Consider the following 24705-nt stretch of genomic DNA (forward strand, 5'->3'; position numbering starts at 1 on the left):
CCCCATTTAATAATCTGCTTGAAAATTGAATCAAATGAGCAAACAGGCTTTCAAGGTCTGTCAGGTTGTCTTATTGGTTGCCTTCCTTTCCATCACGACAGAGGCAGTTAGAAGTTGAAAATATCACACCCTTCCCACCACAACCTCCAAGGATGATCAGAATCAGCAGGAGGTGACTTTAATACAATTTGACATTACAAGTTTGTCAAATCAGCCTACAAAACTAAGCTAGCTGAGTTTCTTAAAGTTAATCAAGTAAAAACATCACAGTAATTCTATAACAAGTATTTTTGCAATAAAGGCCAAAGAATTAATGAAAAAGTAATTTACTAATTAGGCTTAAGCAAAGCCAGGAAAGTACTTTTCCTTCTGCCAGAAAGGAAGCAGTGGCATGTTACTTGTTTCAAGTGTATTTTTCTCTCTACATCTGTGGGAATAAAGGATGTAAAAAAAAAACTTTCGGTTTTGCTAAAAGCAAACCTCAAGGTACAAAACTGCATTAATGTTCTTTTAGAAGAAAGCTATTTTCCATTGATGTGCACATTTCAAGCAGTTTGAAACGAGATTCTACAGATGTGCCAAGACTGCACATGCTCCTGAGTAATGAGGAATGCATTCAAAATACAGACCTGGAAACTGGCTGCAAACTCAATACCTCCAAAAACACAAATGAATGAACTCCTAACACTATAAGCCTTAAACAGCTAGACTAGCAAGTCACTTTTTACTTTTACTCATTTTATATTTTGAACTCCCTATACATTTCTGGGCTTTAGGAATCCCTTTTTGTTGCAATACATATGTTGCACAGCCTCCCAATTCATGTTTGTTCAAGAACTTCAGTGAAACTCTCCATCTCTAAACCCAGACAAAAACTATTCCCTCACGCTCGTTCATGATTTGCAAAACCGAAAGAAAATTCAGAAAAGAACCCAAATATGTCCTTATCTTTATAAATCAAAAATGTAGTTTGTTTGTACATTTGATTTAATTTATGTGAAATCCAATTTCTAACAGCAACCTGAACTTCCTGAAATAAATCAAACTAACGTGGAATTTAAAAAAAATAATTGGCTTAAACTTGACCTTATTCCATTTCCTTTTTGGGCCTCTTCCTACACTCCCTTACAATAACGATGGTTTCCATTCTACAGCATTTTCAGCATTGGCAATGAATCCAGATTAAACCACCATCATAAATGGCCCAAAATTTTGACTCTGATTTATATCTTCCACGGCTTTTGTTTTGCTCTCAGGAAACTCAGCAAAAAGTCTCAAAGAACAGCAGTAACGCAAGACATTACTAGTTAATCATTTTGAAGACACTCAAACACAAACCTCTCTTTAATATTCTTGTAATTGTTTGAAGTACAGAAAAGCTGACAAACAATTTAAAAGGTGTGATTATAGGCCATTCAGTTCCAATAGTAGCTATTGGAGAAAATAGCAACTATCAGAATTTGTGATCCTGTAATATGTTAGCAGGCCAGATGTAGAACCTCTGACTGTTGGAAATGACTCGAATGACTGCACTTCAGAAACTTGTTTTTACTTACATAGATTGTAATGTTTAATTTTATATTGAATTGTGCATGACCATTTTGACTTCCCAACTCCAGCGCAGCTCAACAGAATTTATGCCCTCATGCCATCCTCGACAATAACTTGTAAATGACTCATGGGGCAGAATCTTCTGTGCGGCGTGTGGGGCCCGCCCGCACACACCGACGCGTAAAGTGATGCACAGTGACGTCGGGCGTGTCCCAACGTCACCGCGTGTCATCCCAATCTTCAGTTCGGCGTCGCGCACCAGAGTTGGCTGCGTGGCCACCGAACTGTCAAATGACTGTTAAGGCCGTTAATGAACTAATTGAAGTAATTGGGCTGCTTGTCCAAATTTAAGTTTGGCGGGCGGGCGAAGAGCCCAGGTGGCCTTCGCATTTTTCATGAAACCTCACTCATGGGCGGGATGAGGTTTCATGAAGGATTTATTAATTTATATCAAGATTCATAAACACGTCAAAGCTCATGTAACAGCGTCTGAATAATTTTTTTGTCAATTTTTCATTACGAAATTATCTCCCTGAGGCAGCTCCGTACCTCAGGGAGATTGCTGTACTCTTTTGCGCGCATGCGTGAAAGAGCACAGGCCCCGACTCTCCCTCCTCCCCCCCGCCCGCACAGATAGCGCTGAACGCTTCTGGACGTGCGTCACGCTGGGCGGGCCGAATAAGGCCTGTAAAATGGTGGTGCGCAGCAGATCGTGGGAGGCGATCGGCTCCGCACTCGCCCACGCCTGCTCCCAATGGGGACAAAATTCTCCCCATAGAGTCACACAGGCTAAAACCAAGCACTGCGGCGAAGTGGCTGTACACAACCTTCAAAAACTGTGCTGACTCCAAGCACTGTATGTATATATTAAATATTATTTTGCATCTACCTTCTTCACAGACACAAATTCTATACTTCAAATACTTTGTTCATCATAGCTTTGCACAGCAAAAACTAGTAATTTTTAAACTGTTAACTGGTCGGTAATTCATGTAAACTACATTCCTTCTTAGTTTTTTCTTTTATTAAGGCTTTCCCATTGTAATATTTTACCATATCTATTTGTTAATTACTGAAGGCTTCTCTAAATAACACTGCTGAAACCAAGTTATGAAATAAGGAATACATATTAATTTAAGAAAAGAGATGAAAGTGTCAAGTTAATTCCCATTCCTTCATCCAACATTTGAAGTCTTTGTCCTTTTGCTTTTGGTCTTTCCCCTACCTTTGCCTCCTGCACAAGTATAGATGGCAGGCCAGAAACACATTCTCAAATAACCGCCAGCACCAGTCATGCAATGACCAGAACTGCACAAGTTATGAAGCTCTCGGATTTCCCTTCCATTTTTGTGGTAATGGCCAGGTGGGTGAGAGGGAGGCAGGGGAGAGAATCTTTCCTCCAATCCATCCTTCTCTAGCTTTAACTATAATTCATAAGCAGACCAATACCATGTTGTCCCCCTCACTTAAAAATCAGAGCTATGGTTATTAAAAGAAACTTTATCAGTTACATTATAGAACTTAAGACCATAAGCTAAGATTAAATAGCCTATCTTAACGTTTTAAAGCAGCTTTGCAGAAAACAGTAAATTTCTTTCAAGACTAAACTAAGACATATTTTTGCTGATGCTTTTCATCTTGCACTCAACAGGACAATTCACAAGAATATCAAATGTAATGGGAAAAACAATTTATACTGAATGAGAAGATATTGCTCATTGGTTGGCAAGTGGTGTCTAATTGGTAGAGGCGCCGCCATGGAGAATTCACCAGTTGATGGTGACTGATAGTTAACTACCAAGCATTGTTTGAAATTTAAACCAGGCAGCTTGACTCTGATTGGTCAAGACATTGCCCTGAGAGAGAGAAATGAACCAGTGAATGGCTGTCACTTATTTTGTTTAGCTGAAACGGATGCAATATCTGTACATGTTCTTCCTGTCTGCAAAATTCAGGGCCCTGTGTATTAATGTATGTAGCTTCCAGTACATGCAAATGTGCCACACTGCAAGCCAGGCTGACAATCTTAAATTGGTTGTCAGCGTAATTCTTAGCACACTGAGGGTTATTTAGCAAATGTTGTCCAATCATGGAATCACATCTAATGTTGGGCACTGTATTTTGAGTTTTGCAAGCACAGGCTGGTTGGGTATGGTCAGTCAGTATGGGTAGTCCAGTGACAATGCCACTATGCCACCACCTACCCCATCATCCACATTTCAGAACTATTTAGGAAAAACTATATAGTGTAAATTGTTGTTTCCTTTACATTTGGTATTCCTGCAAATTGTCCTGCTCAGTGCAAGATGAAAAGCTTTGACAAAAATATATCTTTCTTCAGCAATACTCAAATTCTGTACTACCAAATGACCTAAGACATATTTATAATTGAAGTCTGTCAATAGAACTCTCCTATAAAAGAAATGGGTGTCAACTGGTGAGTAAACACAAAATATAGGTTAAACCATTAAGAATCCACCAAGGCTTCAATTTTCTTACAATAAATTAAAGCTCTTTACACACCATATTACAAATACCATTTAATGCTCCAAAGTGATGGCCCACCAATATGGAACCTGAACATCAAACCAGATGGTTTTTCCTAAATATGAACTGTTATATCACTAAGAATTAAATCATCAGGACAGAGCATAATTGCACTGGAACATCAAGTGATAATTATTTTCCCCAACAGACTATCGGCCATAGACCCCTAGGTGAATGATGACAAGCAGTTCTATACCCACCTTGACATATACTCGAGTAAACTTGAAAATCTCTGCAAGCTAACTTTCAAGATTTAACATGCCACTGGTACATCTCTTCCAAATTACTTCCTTTAAAACCACTTAGGCATCATTTTCCATTCTGTGCAGACATCAGCTGTTGATTGTCAATTGTCTTTTAGCTGCACTTGTGACTACTGTTATGAAATAGAGATAGTTTAAGTTAGTTATATTGGTATTTGTGGGTGTCAGGAATTAGTTTTAGCTTTAATGTTTAAATGTAATTTGTACTTCTGTATGTGTGTGTTAAGAAAAGGTCAAGTTGAGTTTTAGTTTCACTTTAAATGGCGCCTGCATTTCTAAGGAGAGTTTACGACTGCAAGAGAAGTTAAGCAAACACAAGAGTAGAAAAACTGGGCTGTTGCCTAGCAACAGGGGTCCAGAGAGGCAGGTCCCTCCGACAGACACACAGAAGAAACTAGAAACAGCGGTTTTGAGTTCAGTGGTTTTGAAGACAGCTGCCAAGTAGAAGCAACCTAGAAGGGGCAGATAGCCAGTCCCAAGCTAAAGTTGGTTGAAAATAGCTGCCAGAGACCGGAGCAAAAGGGACAGATAGCAAGTCCTAAGTTAAAGAAGAAAGTCTCCAAATCCACGGGAGTGGAACAGGAGAAAGTCCCAAGACCTTCTAGTTAAAGTAAGCACAAGAACCTGGGCAAGTATAAGATAGCTTTGTAACTTGTATTATCCTTACAAATCTATATATATCTGTAAAGGTATAGTTGTGGGCGAAGGAGCATTGTTCATCTTTTCTTGTTGAATAAAATGTTTTATGCTTTTGTTAAAAGTTCATTAGCTGACTCCGGTGACTCTGTTCAGTAGCCCCTCTCCACATGCCTAAACAAACAAATAAAAGTTAGGATCTATCAAGCTGGGTTCCACCCCAGGATCAGGCTTGTCCAGTGGTAACTTCAGCTGTGGATCATAAAGCTATCAGCACTAACTACATCAATGGATGGTACAAATTACTGTTTGAAAGTAGGATTCTTTTAATGCTTCATATAATTTTTCAACATCTTAATTTGATCGGATTTTATCTCCTAAAATGCTGCACTTGACAACAGGCCTGTATCTGAACACTCCTTCAATCAGTGACTACTTATTTGACTCAAGGGTTAACTACAGAGGGATACATATTCAATGCAGTGTAGAATAGTGCAACCTCACTGCATTCCTTCAACTGAAATTTGAACATACATTTTTAGGAAAAGGAATGCCATGAATTTGTTTCAAATTATATCTTACTGGGCACAATACCTAAAGTACACGTACACCATTGGAATGTAAAGGTCTACTCATACCTACATGTTTAAATTAAGTCATACAAACTTGTATTCCAGAGACCGGAACTGCATTTTTACTTTGCACATCCAATTTTGGATCTAGCTCAAACAGAAGAGATAAACTGGTTTGGAGTAATTCAGTGCCCAATGCATGAAAGCTATAGCTTAACTTTCACAAAAGTTTGTTTCCATGAGTATTCGGAAAGTAGGGCCTTTGAAGAATAGTATGGTTACCACTCGTCTGTCTTTCTGGTGTTGGTGGAATATGCGTGAGCAATACTAGTTGACTCTTGAATTTCTCCTCTTAAACAAACTGATAGTGCTGGGAATCACTCACATGAAACAAAATATTTACAAAATAAGTCAGTGTATTAACTCACTATGCCACTAGCCTGCTCTTTTGCACTATGTATATCATCAATAATTTTTTTAATAGAAAAGTGACATTGGGCAGAATTTTCCATTGTCGGGAGGTGGGGCGGAAGAGCCGGTCCGTGCCGCCATTTTATGCGGGCGGGCCAATAAAGGCCCACCCAGTGTATTTGCCAACTCCCATGGATAGCGGGAGTGTGCGGGCGGCGGCTCACGTGCACAGACCGCCAGGTCCAACGGTGACCCGGCAACCTGTTTAAAAGAAGGCCTGGCAGCACTTTGTAAGCTGCTGACAATGGCCAGTTCGAGGGCACACCACAGGGGGTCAGTTAAGCAGGCCAGGCTGGAGGAAAGGGCAGAGGAGCAGGCCAGGCTGCAGGGTCTACTACAGGAGCAAGGCAGGCTGCAGGGTAGGCCAATGCGCCCCTCGTTTTTCTGATGACTGCCTTACTGCCCTCCTTGAGGAGGTGGCAGGACGGTGGGAGGTGTTGGTTCCTCAGGATGGGAGGAGGAGGCCCCCACATATGACGAAACGTGCCTGGGAGGGGGTGGCAGAGGTGGTGAGCTCCCCCGATGTGGTGTGGCGCACCTGGATCTAGTGCCACAAGCACTTCAATGATTTGTTGCATTCTGGCAGGGTGAGTACCATTTGGCTTTGGGCATTTAACCCAACAGGTAGCCTTACCCTCTGAGGCGCATGCCCCCGCCACCCCAAACCGCCAAGTCTTACTGTCATGACTGCATTGAATCATGTAGGGCATTTTTCCTTCACTGGGTGGGAAAGTAGGTAGTGCCCGTGCTTAGATCAGCCTGAGTGGTTCATGAGGAGACGAGTTCTCCCCCGCACCATGTGTTGCCCTTAGTTGCATGGACTAGTTTGGGGGCAACCTGCAGGGGATGCAGCTAGGCACTTACTCAGAACTCCAGCACATGTCCTATTCAGGGTGATGAGATGGTGAGAGGGGAGCCTCAAGGAGTCGTGGCAAAGAACCATCTGCTGCCTCTACGCTGCACATAGTTGCATATCCTTGCTGTGGGAAAACATACCGTGTGGTTCCTAAAGTGATGTACGCAGCATGTGTCCAAGGGGGCAGAGTTGGGAACAGGTGTACTATCTTTGTGTGAGTGGTCAGCAGTAGTGGGGAGAGGAAGCACTGGAGGCCTGATATGGCCCACTGTGGTTGGGGTGCAGTGTGCACGTGCAGAATCCATGTACAATTTGCTGTAATGAGTGGTGTTCTCTCTTTCTCAGGAGAAGAATGCTCAAAATGCCTTGGAGCTTGCGAGGACTGGAGGCAGCCAGTCACACCTCATCTTAAGCAGATTCAAGCAGGAGGCCCTTGAGCTGGAGAGGCCGCATGCACCCAGGCCAACTGGTGTCGGTGAGGCTGGGTGGCACGGCCAGGTGCTTGAGGCCAACAGTGAGATTCGCAATATCCTCCCCAACATCCATAGCACTGATGATTGTAAAATTTGTTATTGTTGCAACATTGCTCAGTCATAGAGTGATAGAGTCAGAGGTGTGCAGCACAGAAAAAGGCCCTTCGGCTCATCGAGGATGCACGGGTCAAACACGTACCTAACTATTCTAATCCCATTTTCCAGCACTAGGCCCATAGCCTTGTATGCCATGGCATCGCAAGTGCACATCCAAATACTTAATACATGTTAGGAGGGTTTCTGCGTCTTTCACCCTTTCAGGCAGTGCCTTCCAGATTCCCACCACCCTCTGTGGACAAAAGTTGCTCATCACATCCCCTGTAAACCTCCTGCCCCTTACCTTAAATCTATGCCCCCTGGTTATTGATCCCTCCGCCAAGGGGAAAAGTTCCTTTTTGTCTACTCTATCTATGCCCCTCATAAGTTTATACACCTCAATCATGTCTCCCCCTTCAATCTCCTCTGCTCCAGGAGAAATAACCCCAGTCTATGCAAACTCTCCTCATAACTGAAACTCTCCAGACCAGGCAACATCCTGGTAAACATCCTCTGCACTCTCTCCACTGCAATCACATCCCTCCCATAAAGTGCATTTCTGAACTGCACGCAGTACTGTAGCTGTGGCCTAAGCAGCGTTTTCTACAATTTGAACATTACCTCCCTGCTCCTATATTCTATGCCTCGGCTAATAAAGGCAAGTATGCCATATGCCTCCTTAAACACCTTATGTACCTGTCCTGCTACCTTAAGGGACCAGTCAACATGCACACCAAGGTCCCTCTAATCCTCATTACTTCCCAGGGTCCTACCATTCATCATGTATTCCCGTGCCTTGATTGTCCTGCCCAAGTGCAGCACCTCACATTTTTCCTCACATTAAATTCCATTTGGCACTCATCAGCCCATCTGACCAGCCCGTCTACATCCTCCTATAATGTAAAGCTATCCTCCGCACTATTTAGCACCCCACCAATGTTCGTGTCCATTGGGTCTGGAATGTTGAGCGCATAATGAGCCAGGGGGACAAGGATGAAGTTTGTCAGTGTGTGCACACTAACTGATCTACTGTCCTTGTTGTTCTTTTCAGCATCATCAGAGCACAGCCGGCAGGAGGAGTTACAGATGCCCCCTCTCACACCTGAGGGCCCTCAAGTCTCACCAGCGTCACACTATTTCTGCGAGGCAGGCACCAGCACAGATACTAGCACCTCGGTGGGCATTGGAACATCGGCTAGTGCCCTGGGGCACAGTGGAAAGGGCACTTCACAATTGCTGGAGGAGCTGGCAGAGACAGAGAGTGCCGATGGCGCCAGCAGTCGGAGGACTATAGGGGACCAGGCACATGCTCAGTCAATGCCGGATGATGTGCTTCTGGAGTTGTCCATGACGCAGCAGGTGCAGGAAATGTGGCTGGGTGTGCGTCTGGGTGTGATACATGAGGCTATGCTTCACTTGGTGTCCGTGGTGGAGGAGTCTATGCAGACGCTCGCTGAAGCAATGAGCCACATGTCTGAGTGCCATGCATCCTCCATGGAAAGAGTGGTGGCTCTCGTGAAGAGGCTCCTCCAGGAGAACAATCAGTGCTTCCTAGGGATGCGCTCAAACCAGCAAGCCCTCACATCGGCAATGACCTCAGCTGGTCAGTGCCAAGTGGGAGATGACATGGGCACCAAGTTTCCCAGCTCAGTGCCCATCCATCCACGGTGAGCAGGAAGGTCCGAGATGACATCATGTTGGTGCAGCAGCTGCCTGTCGTCTCTGTGGGCTCCTCCCATGGCGCTCCGGATGAGGGCAGCAGCTCCTCCGCCCCTCTGCCAGTGACCGTATCATCCGGTGAGGCTGCGACGACTGGGGAGATGGCAGCTGTGGAACTGGCAGATCCCTCCCTGGTGGAGCCAGCACAGGCTCCACGAGCCAGAGGACAACCGCCAAGGTCATCAAGGTCAACAGGACAGCAGAGCCAGCAGGCTGACTCAGATGCCACTCCCAGCAATGGGGCAGCACCAAGACGTAGCATCCGGAAAAGGAACGTAAGGCACATTAGGCACACCACGGGCTTCACACTGGTTCTTCTGTGTTGGCCCGAGATTAAGTGCTGTATACCCTGGCAGCAGGACAGTGGCGTCTTCTGCGGCCCCATCCACCTTGTACTACCTCTTGGCCCTGCACCCCTTGTGCCTGCGTCTGTACTCCCAAAGGTGGCTCCCCTGGAGGCTGAATGTGCACTCCTGGCCTCCTTCCCCTTCTAGCCCTCCCTTCCTCCTCAGAGGAGCTGCCTCCAGTGAGCCTGTCAGCTCCCATACCCAGGCTAAAGGGGAGGCTTCCTGAAAGCTACAGGCCCGCAAAAGATTCCTGACTGCAGACTGCTGACCTGAAGGTTAAAAGTACATAGAAAGCTGCTGGAATGTGTTCTGAACTGCTGCAGATCACACAGGCAAGTTTAAAATACTTTCTCCAATAAATACTCCACAAAGCAGATTGACGACCCCACTGAGCCTGTGGATGAGGTTAATACCCGCTTGCCCGTTGCACTGATCCGAAGATCGCACGGGCGGCTAAAAATCAGCGTCAGTTGAAGACTAAAGGGCCTTAACTGTCCCGTTAATTAATGGCAGGCGCGTGTCGGACTATCTCGCGCGCCTGCCCAGCGAAATATCGCGATGGTGTGCGGCGATGTCGGGACGCTCGCCCGATGTCACCGCGCATCATTTTATGCGCAGATGTGTGGGGCCCACCCCCCACATGTCAAACTGAAAATTCTGCCCATTATTGTGCTTAGAATTCCATTTTCGCTCAAACCAGTCAGTTTAAACTCTTACAACTAACATAATGACAATAGTGTGTGTTCAGCAACCACAACCTCAGGTCAGTTCCACAATGTAACAACAAACAAATGCTTGATTTAAATACTCTGCGTATTCTTTCCTTTCAAAAGTAAATAAGCTGACATGCATGTTAGGTGACTCTACTGTAGCTGCAACAGCACAGTTCCAATTTCAAACTGATGACATTCTTATTTCATTTATTATGCATCCAGGAAGACCTATCTACTAAATGACTTGCTACATTTTGCTATTATTTTAGGATATTTATTTTACATATTTCTCTTATTAAAATGAGTAATAGAAGATTGTGAGGAAATGCATTACACTGAAACACCAAAGCACTGAATAGGCACCTCCCCACACAGGGAGGGAAGGAAAATCCCAAGAACACTGGGCTGTGCTTGTGCATCACATTGCAGCTGGATGGCAAAGCAAGCAGAGTAGTAGGCACACTCCCGAAGATCTCCGGCCTGGGAAGACCTATTTGGGAGAAAAAGATGAGGGCAAGGGAAAAATAGAACTGCATAAACTTAAAAAGAAGTTGGATAAGATGAAAAGACATATAAAAGTATTTCAATGATAATTTACTTTACTTCCTGTACAGAAAACCTAAAGTAGCCTCAATGGTAGTAACTTGCGCTTCAAGCTGTGTTTTATTCCGGAAAGCCAGTTGGTACAGTATGATACTGGAGCCAATATTTATTCAGTCTTATATCTATTTACAGAGTGAAACATTACAAGCATGGATCCCCTAACTTAACCGCAACCCAGTTTCAGTAAGTGTCTCCTTTATACTCTTTTAAATAAACAATAAACTAATAAAGGTGTCAGCTCCTTAAAGGGGCACTGTAACAGAGGACAAATTAATTAGATTTAAAAACTCATCTAAGTAAATCAAAATGTTTTTCCTAGGGCCGAAGATGCACTCCAGCCCCTGCGGCACCCACCAGTAGCAGAAGGCCTCAAATGTACCGGTGGACACTGCATGCTTCCTCTCTGGGAACACCTGGGTGTGAACATAGCCGCGCAATAAGGGCAAATAGTCAGGTCTAACAACCCGCTCTCTTGCCCACTGCCTGGACCTTTTAATGACCACTTTGGCCAGGTCCAGAAGCAGACCAACAAGGAAGTCATCCAATCTGCTCGAGCCCTCCACACCAGGTGACCAAAGATCAGGAGCATGGGGCTGATGTGCAACCAGAATTTGAGAAGCAGCCCCTTCAAAGAATGAAAAAGGGGCTGCAACCTCTTACAATCTATATAAACATAGAACATGGGCTCCTCAAGGTCGCAGAAGATACAGGTGAACTGGGAGTCCGTGAATCATCTTAACCTACAATTGCATGGGACTGCTGCATGCAACTCCGTCCACGCCAAATCCCTGATGATTAAGGGGAGGACTCCTGCATGGAGAGTTCTCCAGTGGGGGCCCCGGCCATCTCCAGGCCGGGAAGGAACGCCATGGCGTGTCCAGGTGGTTGACATGGGTGAGGAAGTGAAAGGGGGTGCAGCATCAGCCTGTACAGGAAACTCCTCCATGCAGAATGGAAAGGCACAGAGGGAGTGTTTCCTTCATAATAATATTTTAACGGCAGACTGCCATGTGCAGTGCCTGACTTGGATGTGTCTGAAGTCTTAGAGCTTGACTTCCCTACGTCATCCTACAAATGGTCTTGGAGGTTTAGCCTAGCAGGGGAGTGTAGCTACGTCATATACCCTAGACCGGCAGAGCGGTCCTCTTCTAGGGGGTCATCCTCCACTTCATATGTGCTCATGTGAAACCTCAGTTAATTCCCCACACCTGTATATACACAAACACCAATTGATATATAATCAATAAGTTTGAATTCAGGTTCACAGAGGTCAAACACATTTTGAAGATGGCTATTGGGTGCTAATTTTTATCAGTTGTCCAGGCGAACCAAATTATGGATAACAGAAGGATTATATTTATTTACAAAATCTAAATCTGTAGGTAAGGCATGGACATGTTCTGTGAAATGGTTGCCTGGTTTATGCTGGACTATTCCCAGATACAGTCTCAGTAGGTGATTACTGTGCACTGTCTCCTTTAAGCAATATTATAATCTTCAACGATATATTGTTTTCCAAGTGCCTTTTGTTAGGTACTTCGAACAGCTGCATTTTGTTAGATAGCTGTTACCAGCACACTGTTCTCTAATAGAACCATTTCTTGGAAAGTAATTTTGAAGCTTTAGGACTTTGAAACTTTAGGCGCACTGGCCACTACCGGAATTGCAATGAGACCTGCAGAAGAGCTTGCTGTGCTGGAGCTGCGACCAGAGCTAAGTCTGGGCATCTCAGTGGACCCAGGCTGGCAAGTCCTTGTGAGTAGGGTGTGGGCTGGGGAGGGGGGGGGCGCTGAATTAGAAAGGCCCCCACCCTTGCCCGTCATCAACCCACACAATGAAAGCACATGGCATTTTACAGCCCTCACCAACACCACCCTTCCAGCATCTTGGGGACTGTAAAATCCAGCCATAGTACGTTAACTCTGAAATATAAAAAGCATGCTCCATTGGCCTAATCTTCATTTTCAATGAGCTCTGCAGTGTTTAGCACCAGCTTTCACCTCCAAAATATCATTAAATACAAAATCTGTAATGGAAAACATTAGCTTCTTAAAACTTTAAAGATTTTCTTATTCCTTAAAGCATAGTCAATTCTTTCTTTATAGAGCATGTTATTAAAACACGAGTCAGGGCACACACTGGGCTCTTGTCTCATGAGCTACTTTAAATCAGAGACAATGCTCCCTTTAAGTGCTGAAAGCCCATGCTTAATGTAATAAATATGGCTGAACAGTACCATGTTACACGATCTGCCCAATAGTTCACATTTCAATGCAGTAAAAGTAAAACAAACAAGAATTTCTGGTTGATACCAATACTAAATAACATCAATATTTATACAATCTCTTTTTACAGTTATCACTACCATGTTTTAAGCTCCCTGTCACTCAGTATCAATAGTATAATCACACCAAATGACTATGCAAGTTACCGTTTGATGTGTTCTCAATATTTAAATATATTAAGATGCAATTAGTTGAATTCTTCTCCTTGGGAATATCAGTTAGCATTAAGCTGATTTTGGGTACATTTCCCCCATCACTTACAATATGTATATAATTTTGACAGCCTCTGAATCAGATTTCATTGGGGACAGCCACCAAATGACTATATTAAGTGTATAATGTGAATGTAAGTTAACCTACTGTAAAAATTAAGGACATAAGACTTTGAACAGTTTCCACAAAATAGGACTTGGAGAAGTCAAAAATTTGAATAAGATAGGGAGAATGATTCAGATAAAGTTATTTAATATATTGTACCATTAATGTACACTTTTTATGCAGTAGTCAAAAGAAAATGCATTATTACAGCTGTTGTGGGTTGTGGTTATGAGCTGCAATTTTTCACTATGTTGCAGGTCAATTAAGACTCACTCTCACCTCTTCTTAGACATAACATCAATTGATCACCAGTTCCTAGGCAGTTGTGTGACAGACATTTCTTGCCAGTACTGACACTGTATGCAATTTTTAAGTTAATTAAAAATAGTTCCAATGGTAAAATTAAAATTACATGTTGTAAAACAGAACAGCTACGAATGTACTCAATAGTAATGAACCGTAAACAATACTATTGTGTTTAACACTGTTGCAATTTTATGTTCAAATAGCTTTTTAAAAAATTCAATCTTTAGATATACGCGTAGAATTATTGTTCAAACACTTCCCTTCTCTTCTACAAAAAACAGTAAACTGCCAAGTTAGACCATATCATTATGCATTACGTGTGTGCCGAGCTTGGTTACTGTTTCCTGTCATTGCTTGTTATAACACTTCAATATGGGAACCCAGAGACAGATTTAAATTACTCTTTACTTAAACAATGGCACCATTCATGCACACCAGATCTATAGCACACACGTTATTCAGGATACACTTAAAAAAGTTTTCTTGTTGATCATAAAATAGCCAAAATAAGATCTATAATAGCTTTTCTTTACCTTAACAATTCAGTTTATTAAACTATGACTAACAACTTTCACATATTTCTATTCTCAACTACCTATATCACATACAAAAAATGCAAAACATTTCCCTTTCTTTCCAACAGGTTTGTTCTATCATGTTAAGTGGTTCAATAAAAGGTAAAAATATTTCAGTTAGCCATAATGGACTGGACTTTAAAACACAAAAGATTCTCGTTTCCACAGTACCGTCAAGACTACTGCATCATAAGCTAACATAAAACATTAAAATATGAAGAGGGGGGCATTACATTCAGTCAATGCTCTAATCTTTTGCAGCTGCTCAGCAACCTTGATACTACAAATCCCTAGAATTTCTCCCCAGTCCTTATAAATCATGTATCCATTGTGGCCAAGGTTATAGGTAGGCAACCTCTTCCCAGACTTCCACCAATGCTGAGTTAACCACATGGAGGTCTCAAGATGATCTGGGGTTGATCTTTGTTACTCTGTTCCCCATTTGAGCTACCCGGCCTGCGTTTAACACTTACCCACAGCAATATGGATATGGAACGGAGTGCAGCAGCATAAGGAAACTGAACCTACATGTTGTAATTCCCCAGAGTATAAAGCATGTTATTGTATTTTAATAGACTAGGCAAGTCTTTATTCTATATAAAAGTTCTTATTTGTTACAACAAAGCACCTTGCAAAAGGAATATTTTTTGAACTGCAGTGATTGTTTTTATATGGGAAAAAACTGCAGCCACTTTTGGTCAACAACAACCAACCAGCAGGTGAATAATCTGCTTCTAAATGCTATTGGTTAGCAAAGATGTTGGTTGAAGATGAATGTTTCTCCAGATCACTGGAAGAATTCCCTGCTCTTCTAACAATAGTGTGATGGATCTTTAACATCTACTTTAATCACTTGGATGGACAGATAAGACCTTAGTTTAACATCTCATCCAAAGTCAACACTTCTCAGAAAAAAAATTTTCACTACGGCATTGCAACGTCATCTCAAATTATATGTTCATAGTCTGGTCTAAGGCTGAAATCTATAACTAACTCAGAAATGAGAATGCTACCGTGTGAGCAAAGCTTACAGTGCTCTACCTGCTCTCATTTTTTTTTCAAGGTATTTTGCATATCTCTGTCTATATTAAATGGCTCAGTAAGCCCATTTAATGTCAGAGGTGGCATGTCATGTCAGAGATGTCATATGTTTGGCTGATAAATTGGACAAGATAAAGGGACTCCACACAATTACTGGGCAGAACAAGTGCATTCCAGATTAATTCATTTTGAAATTATCTTCATAAATGAGATTTGCAAAGCAATCTCCAGAGGACAATTCCTGCAATCAGTTTAATAAAAAAAATGATTCCTCAGAGAATAAATCATTACCATACTTGAAATTAAACATACCCAGACCAGGTGCAATAATAACTGTGCAAAGAAAATGCATGCAGATTAAAGAAAACAAATAAATTAATTCTCAAGGTCATCATTTCTTTTATTTTCTCATCTTTAATTTACAAACTCTTAACAATTTTACATTTACAAAATTAGATTTTCTTAAAGGACCTGAAGTTCTTGTTGACCTCATTACATCAATCAGACAATCTCCGCATCCTGTACTTACTTATCTTGTTACTATCATTGGCTGTCTCTTCTGACCCATCACTGTCCTCTTCATCATCTCCTGAAGAAATGGCATCTGGAAGAAAACCATAACCTATAGTCTCCCCAAGATCATGAAAATTTAAAAAATGGCTATTTTCTAAGTATATCTAAAACATTTCCTCTCTAGATAGCCAAAGAACATTAACGCTATTTTCAAATTATTTTTAACAATAATCATGTAAAATAATTAAAATATCACAATATTTCCATTAGGCACCAGCACACAATATTATGCATAATAATCTTACTTGGCTTTGGTGGTTTAAATTGTTCCCTCCCAGACCAAACACCATGTCAATACCCAAGCAGCTCCAGTACTATCTACTGAAAGGAGCATGTGAGATGTTTGATATAAATTTGCCCACAGTTCAACTCCACCCTTTGATGACTCAGCCAAAATATGGAACGTGCTTTCTGGGACAATCATGGCTACAGAGCTGCCTTAAAACTTTACTCAGGAAGTGTACTAATATCAAGAATCACTAGACTGAAAAGACATGAGGTAATTACTCAGATTGGAGCAGCTCTTCTACGTGTAAACTAAAAGATCAAGGCGTCAAAACAAAATTTTCTCTAAAAACTCAAACGAGACAAGCATCCACATGGGATCATTTGATATGTGGCAAGTCTTGTTTTTGCTATTAATTTAGCATATACAATTACAGAAAGTGTACAGGTATTGAAATAGAACAGCTCTCAAATCCAAGAACAATCTGCATCAACCTTTTGGAAAATTATCATATTCCTGACGGCTACTCCTGTCAAACAGTCTGTCAATTTGGGTTTCAGTTTGTATTTGTCCACAATGCCAAGTTAATTATTTTCCCCCCCCAAGCCTTAATTAAATGTTGATTGGAGGTGTAATGGTGTCAGCATAAATATTAAGCCTTATTGAATTTTCTAGATCCAGTTCAAATATTACTCACCTGTAATGTTTACAACGAAGTACACTGTATCACTGCCTATTGGTCTAATTGCAGTGCAAGCATAGAGGCCCGAATCCTCGTGCGTGGCATCACTAATCTGCAAGTACTCTCTGATTATGTAAGTCTTATTGCTGTACCCCAACTGTTCCCCATCTTTAGTCCAACTGATGCTCTGTACATCCTCTTTCAATGGACATTGCAACTGAAGCAAATCTCCTGGATGCGCTGTGTGCACTTCAGGTTGAGAGATTTGGTAGTTTGATGGAAGCTCTGCAAAGCAAGAAAAGGAAGGAAGAGATGGGAAGGAAAAGGAAAGTAGCAATATAGGTCAGAAAATCTGACTTCATTTGATGCCCCCTTTTGCCTTAAAAATAAGCAGTGGTAAGCAAAAGCTTAACATTGGAAATGAAACCACATCTGCCTCTAGAGTCACAGGGGGCAATTATAACTCTTTGCAATAGAGTAAAATGTGCGATACTGGAAGTCAATGGATGGGAAAATTGGGAAAAGCGTATGACATGTGGTCAATCCTATATTACCCATTTTACACCATCACCAAAAAATAAAACAACACCCATTGACTTTGCTTACATACACGTGGAACAGCATGCAGCAGATAGATGGTACATCTATTTAGAAATTAAAAACCCCAAATCACAAAATTTAAACCAAAATCAATTAAGGTTCCCAGCAAAGCACTGTTTGTTGCATGCTCCCAAATTGAAAACATGGTTACACATAATTATAAGGCAGCACACTGAAATATATTTACCAGCTTTGCCTTAATATGCAACAGAGGTTTTCATATGTCTGAGCAATTTCCATTTCTTGCAGCTATAAAAAGTGTTTTTTTTTATATGATATTATCAACTCAGCATGAGATTGCAAAAGCCTACAGAACATGAAGATAATCTCAAGGCAATGGCACTAACTGCATTATTTTGTAAAAGCAGTAGTTCTACGCAAAGTATCAAAATACCTCCAAGGATATAACACTCAAATGTTGAGTTTCTATGAAATTCTAATAAAACCAATTGCCCTGAAATTCCTGAGTTGACAGGAACATAATTAAAGGTTATGCCTGGAGGAAGGGACAGATTATGTTTTGGACCCAAAATTCAATTCACGTCAAAGTGGTGGAGGGGAAGAAAACAAAGGTTCCTGGGCTTCCCCAGAAATGCTTTCAGTTATGCTCTTGAAAGGTTTTAATAGAACACATCCCAGTGGAATCGTGGTCCAAGTTCCTCTTGAGAGCTTGTAGGGAAGGGATCAATTACCGTCCTTCGTCAGTGCAGCTCCAGGACATCAAAAGGGGACTATTTAAGCTCACTCACCTTGGAAGGGTGAGTCAGCTCAACTTACAGAAGCCACTACTGGGTGCATCCTTTCAGGCGCCATAGGCATACCCCAACTGTACAAATGACCCAGGGATGTGGAATATGATCAGCGGTAGTGGGTGGGTTTCAGTCACATGGTGGAAGACACAAGTCTTCCTCTTATGTTCCTTAACTGAGTCATAATGCATCAAAAGGGAGTGGAGAGAAGAGGCTGAATATATAGGACACATCTCCCAATAGAGAGGTGAGGTAATGTGTGGGAGGGAAAATCAGTTAGACAGTTGTTGTGAGCCAACATCTGGCTAGTAATGAAAACTAGCATGGGCAGATACTTGGGACCAGGTAACTGCAGAGCTCTGACTTAGGAGGTGCATGGGGAATCCATATTATGGAAATAGACAAGAAAAAAATCAAATTAATATACTTTCATATTCTTTCCAGGCTATGCAGCACAGATAAATATATTATACTGATCTTGTGGTTTGTTCTTTAATTCAGTCTTTATATCTTATTAAATTATAAAATTGCACAAAAGCTACAAATCATTTTCCAACAGAATGACATCTGTTAAGAGAAACCTGCCTTAGACATGTCTCTCTAATTAAGCTGTAATTACGTTAAGAAAATTACTCCTGGGCTTTCTTGTTTCAACAAGGCATTGCTGTAATGAATCACCAAGTATTTCTTGCACTATACTCCACCAAGACTGTGTGAGGCAATTTGATATGACTGGCACTTACATTCCCAGATGACAAAGTGACTGCAAAATTACTTTTAATTGTGATCTGTTTGAAAAAGCCTGGAAGGAACAACATTTCACAAGGCAAGGTTCTTCAGAGACATACAAATAATAATTATTCACTTGCAGACTCCCTAAGCATCAAGCTCCATCTCCCTTCTGTCAATTCTTTGTTGCAAATTCGTAAGCTGTGCAGGCATTTTACACATAAAGAAACTTTAATTGAGAAATTTCTCCCCCCACCACCCCATACATACCAAGAAAGACAATCAATTACACATTTACACCTTCCCTGGGATCCTCTCAACCTCACTCTGCTTATTCTACTCAGGAGTAAAAGTAGTGTCAGAAACATAAAATACAGCAAAACTTCTATATTAAGCACAAATGTGTACTCAGAATCCCTGCAGTAATATTTTACATCAGTGGAAATCAAAACACATTTCATAATACAAGAACATGAACTACATGCAACACACTCCTGTGAGGTCAGAAAGGGAAGAACTGCTTAAAATGTATGGAAAATTTGCAGACACATTCATTTCAAAATTGTTTATGGTGCTCTACATAGTGAAAAGATAGTTATTCTCCACACAAGCACCCTGCATATGCTGCCTGCCTTTTACACATGAAAAACAATTAATTTTGGCATCATAAACCCCAATATTGCCTGTAGAATGGAGCACAGCATAGGCAGTGAAGCGTTAACTGGGCTAGATCTCACAGGAAAAAGAACTCAATTATTTCACACTCAAATTATTTCTTATCTAAGCAATACTTTCAAACAGTAACACCTCATATTTATTGAAGAAATCATTAAATTGAGTTATTTTCCTGATTTTCTTATACCCAAGCCTGATCTGCTTCCTTAAATGATTCAAGGTCATCCATACACCAAATTGTCTGAAATCCTCAGAGCCAGATTAATGAATCTCAGCGTCCTGGGCACCAAATATATTTTGACCTTCAGGCCATGAATAAATAATAGTAGTAAGGCAAATGAAGATATAGGCCCATACATACAGCATTATAATAAATTAAACCATATTATAATATACTATGCTTAAATGAACTACCTCCCTACTAGCCCCAAACCTGGTAGGAGCCCCATGTATGGCTTATGGGCTCAAGCATTATTTTGCCCCTCGAAATCATCTTCCTAATTACCTCTGCCAGTCCACCACCCGTTCCACATTTAAAATCTCTCTATTTGATCAAGTTTTAGGTCAACCTTCTTTGGTTCCATGGTCATTTTTCCTTAAAACCTCTTTAAAATGGCTTGGGACTTTTTCTATGCTAAAGGTGCTATATAAATGCAACTGCTATTTAATATATATGTTTAGGAAAAAAAATACTCTTCAAGAAACACACTTCAATTGTTAAATTCCACCTGAACTGGTATTTCAGTTTCTAACTTAAGATTTCTTGTAACTTCTTGTTTATTCGAAACCCACTTTGAAATGCTTCATTATTCGGCTAGTGCTAACTACATTCTTTACTATATTATTTTAGAGCTGGAGAGAACTACAAACACTTTGTTCACTTCTTTCTGAAACTGTATACATTACAAAAGCATTTACCCATTGTTTGTTTGACCCAACTGTCACATGTTCATATCTTCATAAATGATAGTCCTGGGTAACTTGACTCAGTGTCATTAGTGATTGGACTGCTTATGCATTCTTCCTTTAGCATTGTTGTCTTTTAACTTTAATGTTCTGTGGTTGAACTCCATTATTTGCTACATCCTTAATTCTACACGAGAACCTATGGCTTTCTTTCTACTCAACAGGGATTGAGATTTCAGAGATTGAGATTACTGATAACTTGAAACCCAAGAGTTCAAAATTCATTCTAAAGCAGAGTACAGTAGATTTTTGTTGCCACTTTGTGACTAGCAAACAAAGTGGCAATAGGTACAAGGTGAAAAATATCATAGAATGGTTATAGTACAGAAGGAGGCCATTTGGCCAATCGTGTTTGTGCTGGCCCTCTGAAGGAGCAATTCACTTAATGCCACTCCACTCTGTCTTTTCCCCATAGCCCTGCAAATTGTTCCTTTTCAGATAATGATCCAAATCCCTTTTGAAAGCCTCAACTGACCCTGCCTCCACCACACTCTAAGGCAGTATATCCCAGATCCTAACCACTCAGTGTGAAAAAGTTGTTCCTCATGTTGCCATTGCTTCTTTTGCCAATTACTTTAAATCTGTGCCCTCTGGTTCACGATCTTTCCACTAATGGGAACAGTTTCTCCCTATATACTCTGTCCAGACCCTTCATGATTTTGAATACTTCTATCAAATCTCCTCTCAGCCTTCTCTTCTCCAAGGAGAGCTGTCCCAAGTTCTCCAATCTTTCAACATAACTGAAGTTCCTCGTCCTTGGAACTATTCTCGTGAATCTTTTCTGTACCTTCTCTGATGCCTTCTCATCCTTCCTACAGTGTGACACCCAGAACTGGAAACAGTACTCCAGTTGAGGCCAAACCAAAGTTTTATACAGGTTTTACATAAATTTATTGTTTTTGTACTGTATGCCCTATTGATAAATCCCAAGATGCCATATGATTTATTAATTGGGTTCTCAACCTGTCCTGCCACGTTCAATGATTTATGCACATATACACCCAGATCCCTCTGCCCCTGCACCCCTTTAGAATTGTACCCTTTATTTTATGTTGGCTCTCTGTGTTCTTCCTACCAAAATTAATCACTTCACACTTCACTACATTAAATTTCATCTGCACTTGCCTACCCATTTCTTTTTTTTTTAATTCATTCATGGGATGTGGGCTTCGCTGGCTGGGCCAGCATTTATTGCCCATCCCTGGTTGCCCTTGAGGAGGTGGTGGTGAGCTGCTTTCTTGAACCGCTGCAGACCATGTGGTGTAGGTACACCATAGTGCTGTTAGGGAGGGAGTTCCAGGATTTTGACCCAGCGACAGTGAAGAAACCGCAATATATTTCCAAGTCAGGATGGTGAGTGACTTGGAAGTGAAGTCAAGGTGGTGGTATTCCCATCTATCTGCTGTCCTTGTCCTTCTAGATGGTAGCGGTCATGGGTCTGTAAGGTGCTGTCTAAGGAACCTTGGTGAATTCACCACCCTGTACATGTCTTTTTGAAGTTCTACACTATCCTCCTCATCTTCCATAATACTCCAAGTTTCATATCTTCTGCAAATTTTGAAATTATGTCCTGCAGACTATTACGCCAGTATAGGTCAAGGAGAACAGGGGTCCTAACACCAATCCCTGGGGAACTCCCATATAAGCCTTCCTACAGTCTGAAAAATAACTGTTCGCTACTACTCTGTATCCTGTAACTCAGCCAATTTTGTATTCATGTTGTTACAGCCTTTTTTATTCCATGAGCTGTAACTTTGCTCTCAAGTCAGTTGTGCAGCACCTTATCTAATGCCTTTTGGAATTCATGTACACCACATCAGCAGCATTGGCCTCATCAACGCTCTCTGTTATCTCATCAACAAACTCCAGCAAGTTAGTCCAATGTGATATGGCCTTAACAAATCTCTGCTGGCTTTCTTTAATTAACCTACGTTTGCCCAAGAGATTATTGATTTTCTCCTGAATTACCGTTTCTAAAAGCTTTCCCATCAGTGAGGTTAAACTGGTTGGCCTGTATTTGCTGACCTTAAATTTACACCTGTTTTTGAACAAGGGTGTAATATTTGCAATTCTCCAGTCCTCTGGCTGAGTCTAAAGGAAGATTGGAAAATTATGGCCAGTGCTTCCACAATTTCCACCCTCACTTCTCTCAGTATCCTTGGATGCATCTCATCTGGTCCTGCTGCCTTATCAACTTTAAGTACAGACAACCTCCAATACCTCCTCCTCATCAGCTTTAAACCCTTCAAGTATCTGAGACATCTGCTCATTCACCATGAGCTGAGCAACTTATTTGGTAAAGACAGGGACAAAGTACTCATTTAGTACCTTAGCCATGCCTTCTGCCTACATGCATAAATTGCCTTTTTGATCGTGAATCAGCCCCACTCCTCCTCTCCCCACCCTTTTATATTTATAATGCCTATAGGAGACTTCTGAATTCTCTTTTATGTTAGCTACCAGTCTCTTCGCATTCTCTCTCTTTGCTTCTCTTATTTGCTTTTTTAATTCTCCCTGATACTTCTATATTCGGCCTGGTTCCCAATTGTACTATCCACCATATGTGTCATAGCACAGTTTTTCTGCTTCACCTTAAACTCTATCTCTTTCATCACCCAGGGAGCACATTGTGGGAATATACCTTGACTGTTCTCAAACTTTCTCTTCTTTAGTGGCAGCCCACTGTTCAGTTACAGTTTTGTCTGCTGATCTTTGATTCCAATTTATCTGGATCAGATCCATTCTTAGCCCCACTGAATTTGGCTTTTCCCAATTAATTATTCTTATTCTGGATTGCTCCTTGTCCTTTTCCATAGCCAACCTAAACCTTATGATAAAATGATCACTGTCCCCTAGTAACACCTCATTGCTAAGAACCAGATCGAGCAATGCCTCCTTTCTCGTTAGACTGGAAACATAATGCTGTAGAAAATTCGTCTGAACATACTCTAGGAACTCTTGTCCCTCTTTGCCCTTTACGCTACCAACATCCCAGTCTATGTACCGGATAATATAATATAATCTTTAAAAAAAATTGATATTTTACAACAAAGATGAATCAATCTATGTTGTGGCAGTTGGTCACAGCATTTTATGGAAATTTATTTTGTTGTTTAAGCTCCTGCATTACTTAACTGATACTTGAGAAATGATAGTCAAAGAGTTAGTGCTGGTATACTAAAGCAGGACAACAAGATGTCATGGACTGATAAGAGGCACTACAACTTTCCCTTGGGAGTTTGCAATTTTTACCAGGCTGTTCAGGAGAAGCACGAAACATTGAAAGATGGAGCAGGCATAAATCAATTAAAATATAATTACAAGAATAAATTTATCTATTCAAAAGAACTTCAAAAGGACAGTAAGTATAATCTTTGTTCTTAACTGAAAGTTTGGAAGAACTATAAAGTGTTACGGTTCTGCTTGTAAATGTCCTGCATGTCACTAAAAGAAAATAGGATGACAGGCTCTTAAAGGATTTCCTCCTTGGCAGTGCTTCTACCATCAAGCAGCTGGCGCAAGTGGTCATACTTACTCCAGACAGGAAGGAGCAAACGCTCCAACCTAACTCAAACAACCTATAACCACAGAGACAGGAGGCAAGTGCCAAATACTATACCACAGGTCCACTGTGTACAAGTAGCATTTATAGTTTTTTTTCTTTAATGGAATAATACAGTTTTGTGAAGTTTTTGACTCTTCCATATGTTAAAACCATCCAACTGACGGTCTAAAACTGAGGACTGATTTTCAGATGGGCTGGCCAAGTAACATTCTGTAGGATGATGGGCTGATAAAAATGAAGATCCCTTTCAGGGAAATAAGTTGCACTAGGGTCAATGTGGTAATCTTAACACACTTCAAAGTTAGGAGTAAAGGCATTAGTAAAAGCTTACAGTTTATTTTATCCCCTACAAAAGGATATTTAATAGACCATCTTATTTTCCTTGACATGCCTCCTTTATTAACATTTTGTTTTATTTACACCTATACTTCAGAGTTATGCTTCAGTCAAACAAAGTTATCAATTGAAGGTTGTTCTAAATGATGGAAAAACCTAATGCCTTACTGAGAACAGAATAAACCAACACTTGTGAAGTTGCTCTTTGAACTGTTCAACAATCTTCAAGTAT

At 41.2% G+C, this 24705-nt stretch overlaps 1 protein-coding gene across 16 annotated transcripts in view; it reads right to left on the reverse strand.

Moving 5' to 3' along the window:
- Positions 1 to 24705, reverse strand: part of LOC121289571 (fibroblast growth factor receptor 2-like) — a 177776-nt gene that overhangs the window by 59966 nt on the left and 93105 nt on the right. For 14 of the 16 annotated variants that reach the window (XM_041209105.1, XM_041209104.1, XM_041209103.1 and 11 more), the window contains 2 exons: positions 16869 to 17138; positions 15902 to 15976 (listed from right to left, as the gene is read on the reverse strand). The exons of 1 other annotated variant lie outside the window; for it this stretch is intronic. In XM_041209105.1, coding sequence (XP_041065039.1) covers positions 15902 to 15976; positions 16869 to 17138 — 345 coding nt within the window. The remainder of the gene's footprint in view (positions 1 to 15901; positions 15977 to 16868; positions 17139 to 24705) is intronic. One more of the 16 variants, XM_041209112.1, reaches the window with a different exon arrangement.

The sequence above is a fragment of the Carcharodon carcharias genome, chromosome 17, assembly GCF_017639515.1.
Source record: "Carcharodon carcharias isolate sCarCar2 chromosome 17, sCarCar2.pri, whole genome shotgun sequence".
NCBI classification, from domain to species: Eukaryota; Metazoa; Chordata; class Chondrichthyes; order Lamniformes; family Lamnidae; genus Carcharodon; species Carcharodon carcharias.